Here is a 21,982-nt window from a genome sequence, read left to right as displayed (position 1 = left end):
TATCCCAATAATTAAATATTCTGTCTTTATAAGAATTGGACAAATTTGCTAAATATAAGTTTACTTTATGACTTGAGATTTGACATTGCAAGTCTCCCTTTTCTTTTTCTTCATAATACTTCTTTGATATTCTTGTCTATTTGTTCCTTCATATAAATATCATCAATTTATTTAATTCTACAAAGTTACTAAAGGCATTTTGATTGAAATTCTTTTCAATCTATATAGTAATTTGTGGTAATACTGTTGTCTTTACTTCCTGGGCTCAACCTACTCATACATCACAGAATTTCAGAGCTGGCAGAAACATTAGTAGCCATCTAACACAATATAAACTGAAAAAAATATTCTCTCTATGATATACTAAGAAGTAGTAACCTAACCTTTGCCTGAATCAGACCTCCAATGAAAGATAACTCACCCAAAAGAGAATTGGTTTGACCAGGGAATAGCTAAGTGAAAAGTGAATGTAATGGAATGTTAATGTATCATAAGAAATGACAGATGTGAAGATTTCAGAGAAGCATGCAGAGTAAAATAAGGAGAACCAGGAAAATCTTATTTTCAGGGACCAAACAATGTAATTGGGGGGAAAAAAGCAATAATAAGAAGCTAAATACTTCTATTTGGCCCTAAAGAGATGAGAAACTTCACTTCTGTCCCTTCTTTGACAATGTGGGGGACAACAAATGGAGAATAGCATGTATGCTGTCAGAATCTGTTGATGTTTTGCTAGTTTTTTTCTGATTGTGGTTTTTTAAAAAATATTTTAGTTACAAGGAATAGCTCATTAGAGAGAGAAGAATATATTCAGAGATTGAGGGAACATAAAACTGATTTTTAAAAATTACTTTAAAAATTAGAGAACCCATCTCTTTCCAAGGAAGCCCATTTCACTTCTGAATCACTCTGATTATTAGGAAATTGTTGTTGTTTTGTTGCTGTTTTCCTTTACCTGTAGGACAGTTATACTTTCCTGCAACTTATTATGATTCTAGATCCAAAGTAAATGAGACAGCTCTCCATGGATGTAAACGCTACTCATGTAACTACAGCATTGAAGGGAAACTTGAAATTAATTTTATTCTGCCTGGACCCACAGGGCAAAAATAAGAGCAATGCTTGGCTGACACAAAGCTGCAGGACATGGCAAAAACACTGAACAACAGTAAGGATTTATAAAGTCTTTGATAGGCTAGAATACTGGACCAAATCAGAGGAGATGAATGTCAGTAGGGAAAAATGTAGAGCCTTATATGTAGGTTCCAAAAAAATCACCTTTCTAAGAAGATCAGGGAAACAAAGCTAGATAGCCCTTTATTGAAAGACAAACTGGGAATCATTGCACTGAAAACTCAATATGAGTCAGTGTGATATTCAATTCAACTAGCATTTATTAGATGCCACCTGCATACAATTTACTAGGATTCAAATCCAAATATGAAAGAGTGCTTGCCTTTAAGAAGATCATATTTACTGATATTGCAGTGAACAGAGCTAACGTTATCCTAGGCTACATTAAGAAAAGTGTCACATCCAGTAATGAAGAAGTATAAGACAGCCCAACTGAACTTTTCCCTGGTCAGACCACATAATGGAGTAGCATTTTCATTTCTGAGCCCCACATATTGAGGAAGGGTATTGATAATATGGAGAGCATCTAGAGGAGGGTTAATAAGATGGTGAAGAGCTTCCAATTTGAAGGAATTAGGTATATTTAGATTGGAGAAGATTTAAAGGGGAACTTGTGTCATTGCTTCAGAATTCCAGATACTTTTTGAACTTTTTTTTCTTTTTAAGGCTGAACTTTGTTTTGCCTTGTCAAATTTTTAAAATATTGATAATCACTGAACATGGTGGAAATCCAAATTCTATGAAATTTCCATCCACTCTGTAATCATAATTACGTGTGATGCATAACAACAGTATGGAAAAAGAATTATAGCATGCCTTTCCATCATCACAGAAGGGATATCTTTTTACTATATCTATTTACAAAGGGCTGTTTGCTTGGCAGCTGAATCAGAAAAACTTGAGTTCAGGAACAAGAGAGCATTTTGCATACTAATAACTGTCCTTCAGAAACTTCTACAATCAGTAGCTAAGGGCAAATACTTAAAAATAAAGAACACAATGTTATGCTTACAAATGTTATGCTAATTTTTCAGCTGGTGGAACGAGACCCAGAAATATCAATTTTACTGATTTCTAAATGTAGAATCACAGAATCTCAGAGTTGGAAGGGATTTCAAAGGCCATCTAGTTCAACCAATACTTGAATAGGAATCCCTTTTAAAATATTCCAGATACGTAGTCATCCAACCTTGGGATGTAGATCTTTAATGAAGGGGAAACTACTTCCTCTTGAAAAATTTCCCCTTGGAAAAATCTGATCATTGAAGAATTTTTGCTTATATCAAATATAATTATAACTCTGTGTAACTCCAGCTGTTGATCCTGGTTTGGCCCCCTGGGACCAACAGAGCAAACCAATTATCTCCTGTACTTTCAAATACTTGAAAATAGTTATTAAATCTCTATCCTTATGTCCCCTAAGCCTTCTTTCCTCCACATAAAACTGCTAGGCTTGGTATGAATTAGATGCCCATTGAAGGACTTTTCAACTCAAAAATCTCTGAGGACCCCTGAAACAACACCACATCTATTGATTCAATTCAAATAAAACTGAGTAAATATTCATTAGGTGCCTACTCTGTGCAGAGCCAGAATTCTTCATTTTTAACTCATAGTACCAATTGCCTTTTATAATTAATGATATATAGTTGTATTATACTTTCCTTTAACAAAAAAAATTACTTTCCTAATAGTTATGTATTTCCTATTTTTATATTTAAACAACAGCAAGAATTTATTAAGTGCTTCTATATAGTTGTCTGCATGTTGTCCTTCCCCTCATTAGACTATGAGATCCTTGAGGGCAGATACTTTTTTTTGGCCTTTCTTTGTATCTCCGATGCTGGGACGCAGCAAATGTTTCACAAATGTTTATTGACTGACTAACTGAAGAAACAAAGAAAGACAAAATGGAAAAATGAAAACAAAACAGAAAGACAAAATTTCTGTCCTCAAGGATTTCACAATCTAATGGGGGTAAGGGGATACTACATGTAAACAACTGTGTACATAAAATATATGCAGGGTAAACTGGAGGTAGTGGGAAGAGTGAGAGGATAAGTGAAGAGACTGGGAAAGGTGTCTTTCAGAAGGTACCTCTCCAGCTGAGTCTTGAATGGAGGAATCAAGAAGAAGAGACAAGAAGGGAGAGCAGTCCAATCAAGGGAACAGGGATTAAAAAATAGATGGATCTGGGAGATAAGTGACATTCCTAAGGAAGAGCAAGGCAGCCAGTGACACTGCATTAGATTGTAGACTAAATAGAAGAGGCTAAAATGTAAGAGGACTGGAAAGGTAGGAAGGGGCCAGGTTGTAAAAGGCTTTAAAAGCCAAACCGAATTTACTATATTTGATCCTGGAGGTAATAGGGAGCCACTGATGTTTCTGGTCATGGGGGGTGAAAGAAGGTGGCAACATGGCCACATATGCACTTTAGGAAAATAATTTTGACATTTAACTAGAGCATGGACTGGAGAGGATTTTGAGGAAAGTTGGCCAACGAATGGACTACTATAATAGTCCAGGAGTAAAGCAATGATGGCTTGCACCCAAGTGGTGGTTGGGTCACTAGAGAAAAGAGGATATAAAAGGGAAATATTGAGAAGGTAATAATGACAGGACTTGGCCACAGATTTGATATGTGGGAGTGAATGAATGTGAAGAATTGAGAATGACATCAAGACTGGGAGTCTGGATAATTAGGATAGTGGTATAGTCAGTAGTGAAAGAGAATTTGGGAAAAGGGGAGAATGTCTGGGGAAAGACAATGAGATCTGTTTTGAATACAATAATTTAAGATGTCTGTGGGACATCCAGTTTGAGATATCCAGTTGGCAGTTAGAGACATGAGATTGGGAGTCAGTTATTCCATTGGAGGAAGAAGCTTAAAGATGCAGGATGCAGAATTCCAATGTGCCAAGTTTTCTGGGGAGATATTTTAGTATCTTCTCAGTCCTAAACTATGCTTATATCTTTTTAAAATTATCTAGGTATTCATAAATTAACATTAAAAATTTTATCAATTTTAAGGAGACTTATTAAGTCTTGTTAGCACAAAAAAAATCTATTTTATATATTGAAATTATATTACTGAGTGCTTTTACTTTTTTAATCTTTTTTTTTCTTTTTTAGTAAAGTCAAATCCAGTCAGTCCACAGGGATACATAATGAGTTTGCCTGTATCTGGGACTGCTTTAAAACAGACACAATTATCAGTGGTCATCTTCTCATTTTCGGGGGGGGGGGTTGTTTTTATTTGTTTTTCCCATAGTCAGAGTAGCAGAGGCCTACAAATACAATGTACCATTTCACATTGAAATATCAGCTTATGACTTCATGAACTATTGGTAGACATAGCTTTGCATGCTAGAATAAAACTAAATTCCAGACCATTCTTGACACTAATTCACGAGTGTTTGTTTGTTTGTTTTTTCCCTGCTTACAACATCATGGAAACATCATCATGAATAAGATGGAATTGGTGACAACAGTCTGAAATGACAATTTTCTTTTTGGAAATCCTTATGCTTTAAAAGACTAAGAAAGAAGGTGCAGGATCCTTCTTCTTTAGCTGTCCAAAGAAAATCCACAAGTTATGACAAAAATGGCATATAATGCTTCTATCACCTAGTTTTCAATAAGATGCTTGTTGAACAAAGAATTTTTGAATACATTGCATTTTTCATGAACATTTTTATCCTGTTTAAATAGAAACACAACATTCCAAGCCAATGAAGAGAACAAGCACTTTCAGCCCTTAGCAGGTAGATTTAGAGTGTTTGGTTTATGGATAATTTCTAAATACATCTTTCCTTCCTCAGATATCTTGAGTTAGGTTCACACAGCATACAGAGAAGGAGATTGGGTAGTAATCAAAGTAATTACCCAGTTAATTTGACACATGTTAATAGTCACAAGAAGTGTAACAGACCAAAATATTATTTTAACAGTTAACATTGATCAACTAAATTTAATAGTTTCCACATTCCATTTTATTCTGTGCAGATAAAATGAGATATTTGTAAAGTGCTTAGCACAGTGCCAGGCACGTGGTAGACTCTAAATAAAGGCTTGTTTCCTTCTCCTTCCCCCCTTCCCCTACTGTGGAGTCATTTGCCATATCTGAAAAGCATAAGCAATAAGCCAGTAATCAATCTCCATGCTCACCCTGGTCAACTGCGTTGCAAATAGCCGTTTTTATTTTTTAAAAAAAGTCAAAATTAGTGATGGATTGACCACATTCTCTCTTCCCTAAATAATTTAAGAGCTTATTTATTTTGTCGGGAATGTGCTTATATGAATATTTCATTTCATTGAGCTAGGGCATTTTCAGTGTGTAAATACTATAGATTAGCAACTTGTAGACAATTTATAGTCTTAGAAAATTGCCTGGGTGACTCAGAAGTTAAGTGACTTATCCATGGTCACATAGCAAGAATATGTGAAAGGCAGGACTTGAACCCAGAACTTTTTTTCTCATTGGGCAATGAGGGGTAAGTGACTTGCCCAGGGTCACACAGCTAGTAAGTATTATGTGTCTGAGGTCAAATTTGAACTCAGGTCCTCCTGAATCCAGGGCGAGTGCTCTATCCACTGCACCACCTAGCTGCCCCTGAACCCAGAACTTTCATACTTCAAACCAAGCCTCTCTTCTTTATCTCACTCTGTCTCTACTAAAGTAGACTATCCTCTTCCCTAGGAAAGAGACAAATAATGTATACATGTCTGGTAAGATATCTGAAATGAAATTAATATTTCTGTGTGAGAATTATGTTCACTTGTTCTCTTTGAAAGGTAAAAACAAACAAACCTGCAACTTATTTTTATTTCTACATAGGATTTGCTTCTTTCCTAATGTTCATTTCTTAGAACAAACTTTAATTACTAATGCTCTTTTAAACCAACTATTAATGAAAAATTGATTTTAAAAAATTCCCACATTTTCCAGAAAAAAATCAACACATGTATTATGAATGACTCATCACCAAGTTGAAAAAACAAACAAAAACTACTTTGCATCTTACCAGGTGAAGATAAGACAAAGTAATGTGGATATTAAAATCAAAACTTGATTAAACATTGCTGATTGTGTCCGCTGAATGGCTCTATGAAGATCATTCTAAAGTAAAAGTAAAGACAAGTAGTTACTCTTGGAATATATAAAAATTACATCACTTCATACAGTACTTTCCTTCCAAAACACACACATTATTCAGATAATATTTGTTTAGAAATCTCACTGTACCTCTACCTTTTTTTGCCTCTGTATTACTATAATCATTGTTTGGCCTAGACCTGGGAGTTCCACTAAGGGAAATACCTCTTTGCCAATGCAGATCAGCAATTGTTCTGCAGATAACGGTCTTAAAGAGTCCTCTGGAGAAATGAGAGGCTAAATGATTTGCTCAGGGTCACCCATTCAGTAAGTATCAGAGGCCTCATTTGAATACAGGTTTTCATAATTCATTGGCCATCTTTCTATAAACTATGCTCTGCGGCTTCTCACATTTCATATGTAGTAGGTACCTAAACTGACATAACAAGGAAAGGATGCAGTAGCTGACAAAGGTCATCCCAGTTGGAAAATGAAGCATTCATTGATGCCATTATCAAAATATTGTTTGAAGGTTTATAAATCTGGTCTTCCTAAGGCCCTCAGCACTTCTTTCCTAGTCCTCTGGGAATCATAGTTCTTGTTGGACAAATGCTAATGGTAAGCCTTTCTCTTAAAAAAAAATTAGAGTATCCAAAGGAAGGAAGGGATAATAGCCTGAAAATATACATTCAACTTTAATTTTGAATTATGATAATAGCTTGACAAAGGAAAATTCATTTAAAACTTCACTTTAGAGAGCAATTTAACCTCTTCTGTAACAGACCTCCTTTATAAAGAAAACTCATTGACTGATTTGAGGCTCATCTCTTAGCCTTACTCTGCTTTCCTTCTGGGAGAGGGGCTAATGAGTAGAAAAAGGGACAAAAGATCGTTGTGAGCAGGGAGAAGCTAAGGGCAAAAATATTTCCAAAATGGATAATCTGGGAGTAAATGAGCATTGCCTGTATTACAGCTACTATATCTCCATTTTAATTCGAATCAATGGGTTATTTTTCTCATTTATGTAACTTTCCCAAGTAACTATTTGTAATATGAGTTATCAGAAGGTTATTTTGTTGCAAATGTAATTTATGTAATCTGTATTTAGTGAAACAGATATTTCCCTTTTGACAATTAAAAAGACAGCCAAATGGCCATGCAAAATATTCCACAGTCAGTCACTCCCCTATTACATTACTTAATCATTGGCTAAGAGCTTACATGAGACTCAAGTGACTGTAGGATAGAATTTGTTTTAAACATTTGCTCACTTATGAAAACCCAAATGTTCTCCAAAATGTTTTGACAGCCAAAACTTGTGTCAGAACACACTTGTTAGGATATGTCTGAAACATATTTGTCTTCTCCCACAAGATTTTATTTTCTAATGTAACCTTGGCCATGGTGTTCTTGTTTCTTCCTCATATAAAAACTCATGGTAGATATTACCCATTAATGCCCTATATGCCCCTTGGAAATTTCATTTCCTTTTTTCAGCTACAAAACATTAGCTGCTTAAAATTTAGAAAATAAAAAACAAAAATTAATTCAGTTAATTACTTTTGATATGTTTCTTAGATATTGTCCCACTCCTGCTATTGGGGCCAATCTTAGGCAAGAAGGCTGCTGCAAAAGTATCCATCACCAAGGTCTTAATTAATCATTTCTTGCTGTGTTTCACATTCCCCTTTTTCCCTCTGAGTATTCCTTCTGGGACTCTGAATTCCCAAAACTACAATAGACTTATCTATTTGGGGTCGCACATTATTCTTCTTAAATGGAGTAGGTAGCAAACCAGAGCCTATGAAAGAAGGCCTTTATCTTTCTCCATGGGGTCTTTATTGCTTTATGAAACACTTGGCCTCCATAAATAGAGGTCTCAAACACCTCCAACAAACACCTTTTTAGCTGCTTTTCTAGGTCTTGGATCCAAAAACCAGGAGGAACTGAGTTTCAATCCAGACTCTTCAATTTGATACCTCTATGACCAGGGGCAAGTCACTGAACTGCTCCCAGACTCAATTTCCTCATCTGTGAAATGGGTATATTATTATTCTCCCTTATTAGGATTTTTGTGAGGAAAATACATTATAACCCTGAAAGCCCTATATAAATGTAATGATCTTCATCATCATTTCCCTGATATCATTAAACTTCTAGTATCTAGGAACGTGTTTTTGAGTGTGTAAGTAACTTTAAATGAGCAACAAGAACAATCAGTCATTAGTTTAGTAGTCCCTAAGATCATCTGAACTTTTTGTACTTTGCCAGGTCAGAATTTTATTGTGGTTGCCAACAACAGGTGTGGAATTAGGGTAAATGGAATAGTAAGCACCAGAGACTGGTAAACTTAATGGTTTGAAATTGTAGTAATACCCCCAGTTTAGCTTTGCTCTAGATGGTCAGGATGGGGGAAAACTTGGCAAAGTCACTGGGCAAGGACATTTTCATCTCAAGCACTCTTGCTTTCCCAATTATCTTTTAAAAAAAAACTTATTTCAAGATACTTATTTTATTTTTGTAAAGTAATCTGTACACAACAGAAGATATAAAAAAACACAATTAAGTTTACTACAATACGAAAGAGGTGGAAATTATTTTTAAATTGAATGAATTTGACACCAATTAATTATTTATGGGATATGGGAAAGCCAAAAAAGAATAACTAACAAAACCCAATAAAACAGGTTGCTAAAATCATAATCTACTTGTGTTTAATCTGAATAATAGTAGCAAATTTGAAATAATGCATGTTTTTGTATCACAATTTCAATTCAACTTTATACTTACAATCATATTTTCCAAAGCATGTTTGGCAAGCCAACAATTTAGAAAGACAGGGATGAATAGATTTCTTAAGGAAGGCCAGAATATCTGGAAAATAAATTACAACTAAAACTTTTTTTGTCAAAAAAAAAGATCAATTAAATTGAAAAGGTGTTTCAATGCAAATAAATTAAGCATAAAAAAGTTACATTAATGGAAGAGCTGCACGAATTTGGAAGCAACACCCAAAGTCCTCTCCTCTTATAGGAAAGGTGAGGGGTATGTAGCTAACAGTAGTAATGAGAGACAGATAATTGCAATCAATTTTTGAAAGCTTAGCATCTCTTAGGGAAATATAAAGTGGAAGAAGAGAATAGAAATTCACTCCAATAAGTAATGGAGCCTAACTAAACAGACTGTTCTGTTAACCATTCTCTGTAGAAAGCTAGCTAAACTCTAGATCTTGTTTTTACTACTGGTAGCATCAAGAAATGGGACAGGACAAAGCCTCCATTGCTTCTGTATCTGGCCTTCGAACATTTTAAAATGCCTTGAGTTATCCAATGCTCAATCAATTTTAAATAGAGACTACTCATTTCATTTAATAAAACTCCAGCTGTTTTGCTTACATTAGTTATTCAAAATGAAAAACTGTCAGATCTGAGCAACAGCTGGAGAGGTTGCTCAACAGTTTTATAACCATAAATAGTCATGTAGCTTAGTCCAATTTAGGTCATGATTGAAAGAAGAAGAAAAACATATCACCTCATGTTAAACTGCTACAAACCCTGAATTCACAATAAGTCATTTTATAAAGAGGCAACAGCTCATTTAAGCTGAAATTCCCTTTTGCACATGGGAAAGTACTGGCTGTATATTCATGGATAAACCTAGATGAAGAGAAGAATTTCTGGCAATTTCCTGGCAGTCTCTGTACTGGAGAGAGAATTAGGTTCAGTAAATTATGATGAACAACTAAAAATGCATAAATTAAGTAAGAAAAATCATTATTCTGCCCAATTCTTCTATCATTGCTACACAACATTCTTAAAATAAATACAATTTCTGTTTTGTTGTTGACCCTAGTACTAGATATTTAGCAGCAGTTTTTATGAATATACAGCTTTAAAGGAGGACAAACATGGGCCAACTATACCAAGGGCTCTCTATCTGCAGAGCTTTATTCTGCAACTATAGACAGCATCTCCATTAATTTTCATTTAACCACTGAATCCATGAAGTTGATGTTAATTCATTATATTTTTCTTTATTGACACAAGCATATCCAGTCATCTAAAATATTAAATATTTATTACCAACTTTTGTCCTAAAGCCTCAATTTAACTCAAATGGCATGCAGTTTTTCTTCCTTCTCTAGGGGACTTACTGAGATGATGAAGGGGACAGCATTAATGATTTCCAGGATGAAGGGGATGCGTAAAATCTGCTCCCAGATATTTCCCTTTTAAGAAAAAAGAATAGAAGTAGAAGAAATGTATACTGAATCCCATCAAGAAGAAAAAAATAACTAAATATAAGCCTTTCTATGGCTACAGTAGAATATATGTTAATATGATACAGCATTTTTAGACCTTAAAGTATACTAGCAATTTGGAGACCCCTGTTATAAGCAATTTGACTCCCATAATTTTCTGCAAAATTAGGAAATAAATTCCTAACCATGGAATTATACGAATACTATTTTTATAGTATTTTCATCCTACAACATTTACAGGCACAAAATTATAGATTAAAATTTTGTCCTATGGGTGCTACTTTGGAAGAAACACAAAATAATGTTTGTTTGTTCTTCATATCACATGCATGAAAGCATTCAAAGTTAGCTATCATTATTAAATGTCTCTTCAAAACTGTTCCTCATATTATTGATATATGACCATTTCTAGGCCCTTCAGCATGTTGGTAGCTCTTCTCTAAATGTCTGACTTTATGATTCTCAGTCTTGAACACAAGACCCTGCATATGATCAAATGACATGACATAATATGTGAAAATTGATTTGCAAAACTTTAAGTGCTATGTAAACATCGGGTATTATTTTTGTTTGGGTTTTTATATTTTAGTTGGAACCTATATTTTCTTCATTATTATGGAACTCCAGGAATGGAAAATCCATCCACTGTTGTAGCCCAGCAATTCATCCATAATTTATAGTCTCATAGAGTGGCTACAGCCCTGAGGTGAAGTGATTTATTCATAGGCACAATGCTAGTATGTGTCAGAGTACTTAACACAGCTTTTGACTCCAGTTCTTTCTGATTCAAAGTCTAGCAATTTACTATGTGCTTCTGTCTTTCATTTATTATTGTACTAAACATTTATTGTCATTATTATTTACTTGGCCTACAGTAGGCACTAAATAAATTGTTATTTGTTGATGTATTGATTAATCTGGGTATTACATTTCAGTTAATGCATATAAATTCATGCTTTTAACTTGAACTATTGAATTCTTGAAACTAAAGGCAGAATTTCACATTTACCCATGTGAACCACAGGAACATGAATTACCACTAGAAATTATTAAGATGAAACAAATAGCTACCAGTATGAAAATATTAAACCAGCACTGACAAACTGCTGTTAGAATTGTTTGGTGAGCAAAAAGTTGCTAGAGATTTAGTAAAGTTTTATTATATAATTTTTTTTATTAATTCTGCATGATTTCATATCTGAAAATTGCTTAAAAGAGTTGCTTAGCTTAGTATCCAGTACTTAAGCAGTACATGGCACATAGTAGGTATTTAATCTTGATTGCCATGGTATCCTCTGGAATCAGAGAAACTGGCTTCAGACTTCATCTCTGACAGCATACATGTGACCCTAGTCAAGTCACTATAATTCAGTTTTATCATCTATAAAATGAAAGAGTTGGACTAGAATGCCCTAAGATCTCTCAGACCTCTGGACTGTGGTCCTATGTTTACAACATACTTAATAATTTGAGGAAGTTCTACTTATTTGATTGGACTCCTCTAAACAAGAATATGTATTTTGTAAGGAAAGTGTATAGACTTTTCCAATTATGTGCATATAATTCTACTTTTGGGACATAAGTCTGGCGTATATTAACTTCTGATGCATTCTCATCATGAATCTACATGAATCACAAAAGTGTAACTTAGAGGACTCAATAAAGTAAATGGGGCAATTACATCATTCTCTACTTGGAAACCTGCAGGATTTAGTCTCAGAATAAATAGTCTTGTACTGAGAAGATGACAAAAGGTCAAAGAACATCACCATGGAAAGAAGAATGATTGATCACACGGAGTCTAAGAAGCAGGAATACCATGCTTGAAATTTACTGAACTTTACTGGTATCTGTTTTCCTATTTGCACAAAAAATGAATATATCTATAAGACCTGACAAGATGGCAGAATAAGAAGTCACATTTGGTCCTGGATCACCTGTCTCCACATAGAAACAAAAAAAGGGGGTCAAATAAAGTAATGACTACAGTAAGGAGACAGGTATTTAAAATTGCCTAACTTGATGATAATATTTTAAATTTCCATCACTCCTTCTGCCATATCCTTCCTGAACCACTTATTCTTCATGCTCACCAAGACTTTCAATCTCTTCTCACCTCTGTACTTTTCCAGGCCATCATCCCTGTTCTGGCTACACTGTCCCCTCTTCCTAAAATCAAACCCAAGGTGAACCATTTCAGCTTTCCACTATCCTGTACTTCCCTTGTCCTATCACTGAAAATGCCTTGCCATATCCCAACCCTGGATTATCTACAACATCTAACTTCCCTCCTATATGTACATGCTGCTGAAAAGAACCACAGAAATTATGAAACCATACTGACTGGATCTACTGCAGATTTATCCTATATGGTCTATGTCATACCCACTTTGGGTATATCCAAAGCCTCTGTCTTGGCCCTCCTCTCTTCTCTATACTCTTTTACTTAGAAGTCACATCAGTTTCCATGGTTTCAGTGATCAGCTATGCATAGATGATTCCTTAATACCTAGCCCACTCTAGTACTGAGCTTTAGTTCTTCACCACTAGCTACCTTTTTCACATTTGGAACTGAATGTCCCCTAGGCATCCCAAACTCAACGTGTCAAAAAACAGAATGGAGTATCTATCCTGCCAAATCTTTCCCTCTTTAGTACTTTCCCACTTCAGTCAAAGGAAGCAACAAACTTCCAATCACCCAGGTTTGAAACCTTTTTGCCATCTTTGATTCCTCGCTTTAACTCATATCACACATCTTATCAGTTGCCAAATCTTAAAAAATTCATTCACTACAATATCTCTTGGACATGTTCCTTTTTTTTCCCCACTCACACAGCCATAATCCAAGTTCTATCCCTTAAAAGTCATCTCACTTGGATCTTGCATTAGCCTTTCAACTGGATTTCCTGCCTCATCTTTCCTACTCCAATCCTTCCCCCACACAGCTACCAAAGCAATTCTCCTGAAGTACAGGTCTAACCATGTCAACCTAATACTCAATTAACCCCAGTGTCTCCCTATCACTACTAGCATCAAATATGAACTACACTGACATTTATAATTATTCACAATCTGTCTCCTTTCTGTCTTTCCAGGCTTCTTATATCCTACGTCCCTTTGCACAGTGTATGGTAGAGCTATACCTTTTAACCCATTGCTCTGCACACATAATAAATTTATTTTCTGCCCCCCCCACTCCTATGACAATCTACTCTATAGTGTATCCACTATATATATGGAGATAACTAACCACAAATAACATCCTTCTACAAAAATAAGTTCAATTTAAGCTTATAGGGGGTAATATAGTGCACCCTGAGGTTCCCTTGGTTTCCTTGTCTTTGGCTTTGAGGAGATGATGTTAGATGAAAAGTCCTCAATTCAGTTATAATTGTTCCGAGTCTCCATTAGGGAAAAATTCCTGATACCTAGGCAATACCTAGCGTTCTCTGCTTAACCTTTTATTCTATATCTGTCTCTAATTAACTCCTGGGCTCTTTATTATTTAGTAAAATTCAGTTCCCAGTAAAATTGGGAAAATGTGGGTAAAGAAATAGGAAATTATATCTCTATTATAATGTTTCAGAATAGACAAATATCAGGACAGGAAACCGAGGAAAGATCCAATCTTTCTTGGGACCTCCCTCAGCCTAGATCATCCTCTTCACCATTCCTATAGAGCAAAGGTCTGTCCTCAATGTCTCTCTTTTCTGTCATAGCTCAGTCTTCCCTTTATTCCATACTTGTTCCATCCTCTAGTATCTGAATCTTCCTTTGATATAATTTAGAGAGATTCATTCTCTTACTCAGTGGCTTTAATTGATTCAATTAAGTATACAGGTCCTATTCACATTTAGGTCTGATTGAATTTTTTTTAAATGCCTCTAGTTAAGGTTCTAGGGGCCAAATGGAATGTTCTGGGTCCCAATTGTAAGTAACAAAAACATGATTATATCAATAAGGATTGAGACTATATCAGTGATATCACAATTACAGGGAATTCTCAGGTAAGGAAACTCTCACTACCAAGAAATGTCAGCACCTTGTCTGCATCTTAAAATCTTAAAGAAATTCCAAAATAATTGAAAATTTAAGTGACTTGTCCAGAGTTACAAAGCCATTAAGTGCCAGAATAGAGGACTTTAAGCAGGGTCTTCTTCCCTTCCATACCAGGTCTTTCTGGAGAGTAGAGCAATAAGGTATATACTACATATATTTCTTTTAATTTCTATTAATTATATCAATGGATGTAGAAAAACCCTTTGACAATATATAACATTTACCTTCAAAACCCTAAAAATCATAGGCATAGAAGTGCCTCTTCTTAATATGATCAAAAGCAGATGTTTAAAACCTAGAGTTGGCACTATTTGCAATGTAGAAACACTTAAAACTTCCTCCATAAGCATAGAAATAAAGAAAGTATACCTGCTTTCTCCTCTATTTATTTGATGTTATACTATAAATCTATCTATAATGATAAGAGAAAGAAATTAAGGGAATAAACATTGGCAAATGAGGCAAAATTATTTCTGTTCATGGAAGGTAAGGTTGTTATTTTGGAAAACCGCAGAAAAATCATTGAAGAAAATACTCCTTATTTCCTTCAGGTCCCAGATAAAATCCCTCCTTCTACAAGTCCTTCCTCATCCTTCTTAATTCTAGTGCCCTCTCTCTGATGATTACCTCCAATTTATTGTGTACATTAACTTGCTTTTAATAGTTCTTTGCATACTGTTTTCCTCATTAGAATAGGAGCTCCTTGACAACAAAGACTGGTTTTTTTTGGTTTTTGTTTTTGCCTTTTTTTGTATCCCCAGCACTTAGCACAATGCCTGACATGTAGTAGGTACCTAATAAATGTTTATTAACTAAGTTGTGAAATATCTGGAAACAGAATGAGTGGTCATTGATTTGAGAATGCCTGAACAAATTGTAGTATATGAATGTAAAGATATTTATTTCTCCCCACAAAATGATGCATGTGATCAACTCTGAGAAGCAAGGAACAACTTTTATGAATAGCTGTACAGCAAATAAAGCACAGCCAGGATAACAATCAATATTTATAATGACTACAATAACGTAAATGAAAAGAAGAGGTATATGCAGTTGAATTCAGATTATGCATTGTTACAAAGAGATAGATGATAATAACTATCTCTCTCCTATATTTGGACGAGGTTGGGCAATAGAAAGTTGAGGTTATTTAAGCTGAATGTTGCATACACTATTAGACCAGATCCCTCAATAGAATGGCATTCTTAATTGTTTTTTTCTTTATTACACTTATTAGAGTAGGAATCATAGATTTACAGCTGGAAAGATCCTTAGAGGCCATCTAATCCAACCCCTTTTGTTTTGCCAGTGAGAAAATGTAGTTCCAGGGATTTAGGATCATGGATTTAAAACTGGAAGAGTCCTAAGAGGCCTTCTAATCAAACCTCCTTTGTTTTATCAGTGAGTAAATGAAGTACCATGGAGTGTAAGTAACATAAATAGTAAGGGAATGAGACAAAATTCTAACTGTGTCATTATTTCAGCTATGTTTGTTATATATTGAGAAATGATTATAGTTTTTTTAAAAGCATCAACAAATCTAAAAAAATGAAGGAAAAAATCAGGCAAATGCCTAAAGAAAATATTTCATGTTCCATATCTCAATCTCTTTCAAACATTTCAAATAATATTCAACCAAAAAATCACCATACCTCAAATTATGACAGATATTATGTAAAGCATCATTGAATTCATAATGTTAAGTAATTCTAAATTATAAAATGTTTTAAAAGATGGGTAGTATTAAGAATTAAACCATATCATATATATTTCTCTTTAAGTCAATTTAGAATTCACATAAATGTAGTGTCCTTTAATAGTTAACACAAAATGAATATTAATATTTAGTTAATAAAAAAGAACAATGTAATTTTTCTCAACTTTTACCTATTTGCTACAAAGAGAAATGGAAGATTTCTATTAACATTTTGGTCATTTAAACAGGAAATTTTTCATTAATTGTTTGAGAGGTAGAAATAGAAGAGATAGGAGGAATGTCTGAATTATTTAAGCAAAAATCTACACTTTTAATTTCACTTTGGCTCTGCAAACTGGCTGGAAAGGAATGTATAATGTGAAAATTACAGCAGTAAAAAGAAACTAGGATGAAGTTCTTGGGGAATAGAGCCTTGGGGAAAAAATATAAGAAATTATATCTTAAATCCTTTTCTATATAAACAGAAAGTTTTATGATAAAAAAGGCACATGAAGGAATATCAATCCCATAATTAAAAATACTGTATTTTATGTTGAAATTTATTAAATTCAAACCTTTTATTTCACTTATATAAAAATGAACTAATTTCCTAGGAAATCTTTTTTTTAATAGAAAAGTATATTGCATAATAAGAGGTAGCATTTTATAGTTAAAAGAGCCCTGTAATGTAAGCCAGGAGACCTGGGTTCTACTTATGGCTCTATGATACTGAGCTAATAATTTCTATTCCTTGGACCTCAGTTTTGTCATATATCAATTGAGAGAGCTGGAACAGAGAAAATGTGTTCCTTTCTAGCTGTAAGCTAAGATTCTAGGAAATATAACGTTTTGTTGTGCAGTCCACTAAATTAGATCCCATCCTGGCTATATGTTTTATTCTCAGAAAGCTGCAGGGCAGCTAGGTGGTGCAGTGTATACAAAACCAACCCTGGAGTCAGAAGGACCTGAGTTCAAATCCAGCCTCAGACACTTAATAGCTGTCTGACTCTGGGCAAGTCCCTTAACCCCAATTGCCTTGCCAAAAAAAAAATAACAAAATTAATTAATTAATTAATTAAGAAAGCTTAAAAATAAAGTCGCACTTGATGTTCTTAAGACACGTGATCAGGCAGCTAGTAATTATCAGAGGCAGAATGTGAACCCAGATTTCATTAATTCAAGTCTAGCACTCCATTTACTAAGCAATACTGCCTGATCTTCTAATTCTGCTAAGTATTGTCAGATAAATTAAAGGCATTGTGCTAAAGGATGTAGAAACCCTATACTGAATTACTTCTTACATACAGGAATAAAAGATTAACAATAAAGATAATCAGCACTTTTTTTTCTAATAGGAATATCTAATTAAAGAAAATTAAGGGGGGAGGATTCTGGGTCATGTGAACAACAAGATGGAAGATGATGTTTTCTCTGATCCCCACAGTGCTTACATCTCTCCAAAACAGAAATCATGCAAAAAAGATAAAGCAATTTCAGCTGCCTCCATGTTCTAGGCCACCCAGAATTCAAAAGGAGATTTTAAAAAATCATGAACTGACATATATTGACCCTGGTGAGACTGTACCAGCAGACCCAAATACAGGACACAAAGGACTTCAACAAAACCCACTCTCACATCCTGGTTTCCCGTCATTGTTTCTAGTGCCATAAGAAACCCAGTCCAGTCACAGTCCTTCAGTAGCAAAGCCTGGAGTGAGGTTAGGGTGAAGCAAGGAAAGCAAATGGAGAGGGGGAGCAAATCTGTAATACTAGTTCTGCAAAGCTCTGAACTGCCAACACCAGGGTACCAGCATCATAACTCTCTGAACTTCCAGTACTAGGAAAGAGAACTAGAACAAAGGGAGCATAACAGGTCACTAGGACAGGACAGTGTATATGTGGCTATGTAGCACTTTACTAAACTTGAGGCAGAAAGTACAGCATTCAGCTAGTGCCAATTCTGATCACCGAAAGGTCTCTTGGGGCAGATACCTAAGCTGAGGAAATATGAATTGCCCAGTGTGGGGGGAGGCTGAGATATTTTAAGATCCAACCCTCAAGGAAATTGCCATCAGAGGTGAGTCAGAAACTGAATAGGGAAAAATCAGGGGGGGTGGGGAGAGGGGATAGACTAAAACTACAAAGTACCTCAGGAAAAATAAAACTCAAAGACATTGAACATAACCAGATAAATCAAGAGGGAAAATACTAACAACAGAAGAAAATATGGCCTTCAGAGCTAATATGAATAAATATTACAAAAATAAAGGAAAATGATTTAATACTAGATGAAATAGAAGACCCTGTGGAATGTGAGAATATGGAACCATAATATGCTGTTTCTGGGTGATTCAAAAGAGAAACGAGAATTAATGAGAATAAAATTTATGACCTGTACACCAAAAATAAGAGGAAAGGTAATAAAACTGGTATCTGCAATGCCTAAGAAACAAGAGAGAAAAGAATAGATTGAGGCTGCAAATTACACCCAAGTAAAAGATAATCTAGAAGAAGAAAAACCTAGAAAGATAATCTAGAAGAGAAAAAATTATTAAAAGAAAACATGTTCATTATGCAGGGAATACATACTACTCTGGAAGGCAAAATGTATAATGATAATCTAAGGATCATAGTTCTCCAAGAAGAACAGAGCAGAATTGCTAAAAATCCCAAGATACATAGTGGTTGAATTTTACAACTCAGTTCAGAAATAAGCTCTTCAAGCAATTATGAGAAAGAACTTCAAATACAAATGAAAGGAAATTCAAATAATGCAAGACTATGCTGTACCCACCATAAAACACAGGAGGGAATGGAGTAATGTGTTCCAAAAAGCAATGGTGCTCAAGATGCAGCCCAGGGTAACCTATTCTGCAAATCTAAGTTTAATTATAAATGAAAAAGATGGAGATCAGTAATAAAAAGGCACTTAAAACATTTTCAGGAGGAAAACCAGAACTGAAGAGATTATTTGCTTATTAATCATTCCAAATAGAAATGCAGGAAGAGTGAATAAATTTAGAAGTCAAGGGCAACAATAACAACAATGACAGCAGAGAGACCAGTGAGAAACTTCTTTCTAAGTGGACACAAGGAGATGAGGGTGAAGGCAGAAGTGCTATGGAGATAACAGTAAAAAAGTGGGTCTGGGATGTTATGGAACAGAACCTGGCAACACTCTGTCTGAATAAATGGTTTTGTTTCTTGGTTTGTTTTGTAGAACTGTGTTACAGGGAGGGAGGGAGCAGAGCTGAGGGACAGAAAGGAGTATGTGATGTGCTGGGATAAAATTTAGGGCTAGAAGTGAGAGGAAAGTGGCCCCATGATCTCAGGAAGAAAAGAACCTGCAGAGGAGTAGATGGGGGGGGGAGGATTGGAAAAGAGGAGAAAGGAAGGGTGCTTTTCTTGGCTGATGTAGAGGGGTTTCCATTGATGAATGCTCCTATAGATGAAGAGAATTGGTCTGTGAAGGGAAATGGGAATCTTGTACTGGGTGCGGCCTGGTGGATTTGGTACTTGAAAAAAATCTGCTTAGGGCAGAGCCAAGATGGCAGAGTAAAAGCAGTGACTTGCTTGAGCATTCCCCAAAACCCCTCCAAATATCTGTAAAAAAAAAATGACTCTAAATAAATTCTAGAGGAGCAGAACCCACAAAAAGACAGAGTGAAACAAATTTCCAGCCCAGGAAAACCTGGATGGTTGATAGGAAAGGCCTTTTGCACAAGGCTGGGAGAGGAGCACAGTTCAGTGTGGGCCACGCAAACAAAGATGGAACAGGCCTCAGGAGACTAAATCATGGGCAGCTGTGCCAGTTTACAGTTTTCACAACCCACAAACACCAAAGACAGCTTAGATGGTCAGTGGGAAAAGTCTGTCAGACCTGGGTAAGTGAGGAGTATGGTCCAGTCCTGGCCCTAGTGCAGCCCCAGGGTGCCACCACAGTGGGCCCAGAGACAGTGGGGGGACTGAGTGGCTGATTATAGGGGGATAACAGGGATCTCTCTACTGCCATTGAGGCAGGATTCTCTTGCTTTGCCCATGCTTGGGTCTAGGTTTCAGTACTGGGTGGCAGTCCTGGGGTAAGGAGGAAGGCTGGCGAGGCAGAGTTTGTGGATGCAGTGAAGAGAGAATCCTCCTCACAGTTCAAGGCAGAAAAGAGAGCTTGTGGTCACTCATAGAACAGAGCACAGGCCAGGAAAGAGGTAAACACCTCTCTTTTGATCAAACTACCTTGGAAGAACTGAAAATTGACAGGTCCCTAAAAGTATCTATAAAAATGGCTGCACAAGGGGCAACTAGGTGGCACTGTAGATAGAGCACCGGCCCTGAAGTCAGGAGGACCTGAGTTCAAATCCAGCCTCAGACCAAACACTTGACATTTACTAGCTGTGTGACCCTGGGCAAGTCACTTAACCCCAATTGCCAAAACCCCCCCCCCAAAAAAACCAGCTGCACAAAACCCCTGAAGCTTGGGGCAACACACCCTCCACACTGGAAGCAGACCCCTACCTTAACAAAGAGTAATTGGCTGGGAACAGGAGCAAACAGAGGGGAAAAAAACTCAGACAATAGAATCTTACTTTGGTGACAAAGAAGATCAAAACATACAACCAGAAGAAGGCAACAAAGTCAAAGCTTCTACATCCAAAGCCCCCAAGAAAAATATGAATTGGTCACACGCCAAGGAAGAGCTCAAAAAGGATTTTGAGAAGCAAGTAATAGAGGTAGAGGAAAAACTGGGAAGAGAAATCAGAGTGATGCAAGGAAATCATGGAAAGCAAGTCAGGTTACTAAAGGAGACTCAAACAAATACTGAAGAAAATAACACCTTAAAAAATATACTAACCCAAATGGCAAAAGAAGTCCAAAAAGCCAATGAGAAGAATGCCTTAAAAAGCAGAATTAGCCAATAGAAGAGGAGGTCCAAAAGCTCACTGAAGAAAATAATTCCTTAAAAATTATAATGGAACAAATCGAAACTAATGACTCTATGAGAAATCAAGAAATTATAAAAGAAAACCAAAAGAATGAAAAAATAAAAAGACAGTGTGAAATATCTCATTAGAAAAATAACTGATCTGGAAAATAGATCCAGGAGAGATAATTTAAAATTATTGGACTACCTGAAAACAATGATAAAAAAAAAAAGATCCTAGACATCATCTTTCAAGAAATTATCAAGGAAAACTACCCTGATATTCTAAAACCAGAGGGTAAAATAGACATAGAAAGAATCCACCTATCACCTCCTGAAAGAGATCCCAAAAGAAAAGCTCTTAGGAATATTATAGCCAAATTCCAGAGTTTCCAGGTCAAGGAGAAAATATTTCAAGCATCCAGAAAGAAGCAATTCAAGTATTGTGGAAACAGAATCAGGATAACACAAGATTTAGCAGCTTCTACATAAGAGATAGGAGGGCTTGGAGTATGATATTGCAGAGGTCAAAGGAGATAGGATTACAGCTAAGAATCACCTACCCAGCAAAACTGAGTATAATTGTTCCGGGGAAAATATGGACATTCAGGGAAATAGAGGACTTTCAAGCATTCTTAATGAAAAGACCAGAGCTGAACAGAAAATTTGACTTTCAAATACAAGACTCAAGAGAAGGATGAAAAGATAGAAAAATTATAAGGGATTTATATTCATACATGGAAAGATGATATTTGTAACTCATGAGACCTTTCTCAGTATTAGGGTAGTTGGAAGGAACATGCGTGTGTGTGTGTGTGTGTG

At 35.6% G+C, this 21,982-nt stretch overlaps 1 protein-coding gene across 2 annotated transcripts in view; it reads right to left on the bottom strand.

The window, feature by feature from the left end:
* KCNT2 (potassium sodium-activated channel subfamily T member 2) overlaps positions 1 to 21,982 on the bottom strand; it is a 512,407-nt gene that overhangs the window by 285,432 nt on the left and 204,993 nt on the right. For both annotated transcript variants that reach the window (XM_020971730.1, XM_020971731.1), the window contains exons 6-8: positions 10,383 to 10,457; positions 9,020 to 9,103; positions 6,159 to 6,253 (exon numbers count right to left, since the gene is read on the bottom strand). In XM_020971730.1, coding sequence (XP_020827389.1) covers positions 6,159 to 6,253; positions 9,020 to 9,103; positions 10,383 to 10,457 — 254 coding nt within the window. The remainder of the gene's footprint in view (positions 1 to 6,158; positions 6,254 to 9,019; positions 9,104 to 10,382; positions 10,458 to 21,982) is intronic.

Source organism: Phascolarctos cinereus, unplaced genomic scaffold (assembly GCF_003287225.1).
Source record: "Phascolarctos cinereus isolate Bilbo 61053 unplaced genomic scaffold, phaCin_HiC Scaffold_5;HRSCAF=322, whole genome shotgun sequence".
Lineage (NCBI taxonomy): Eukaryota > Metazoa > Chordata > Mammalia > Diprotodontia > Phascolarctidae > Phascolarctos > Phascolarctos cinereus.
The sequence above is the reverse complement of the archived record's forward strand: the minus strand, read 5'-3'. Positions and strand labels throughout refer to the sequence as shown.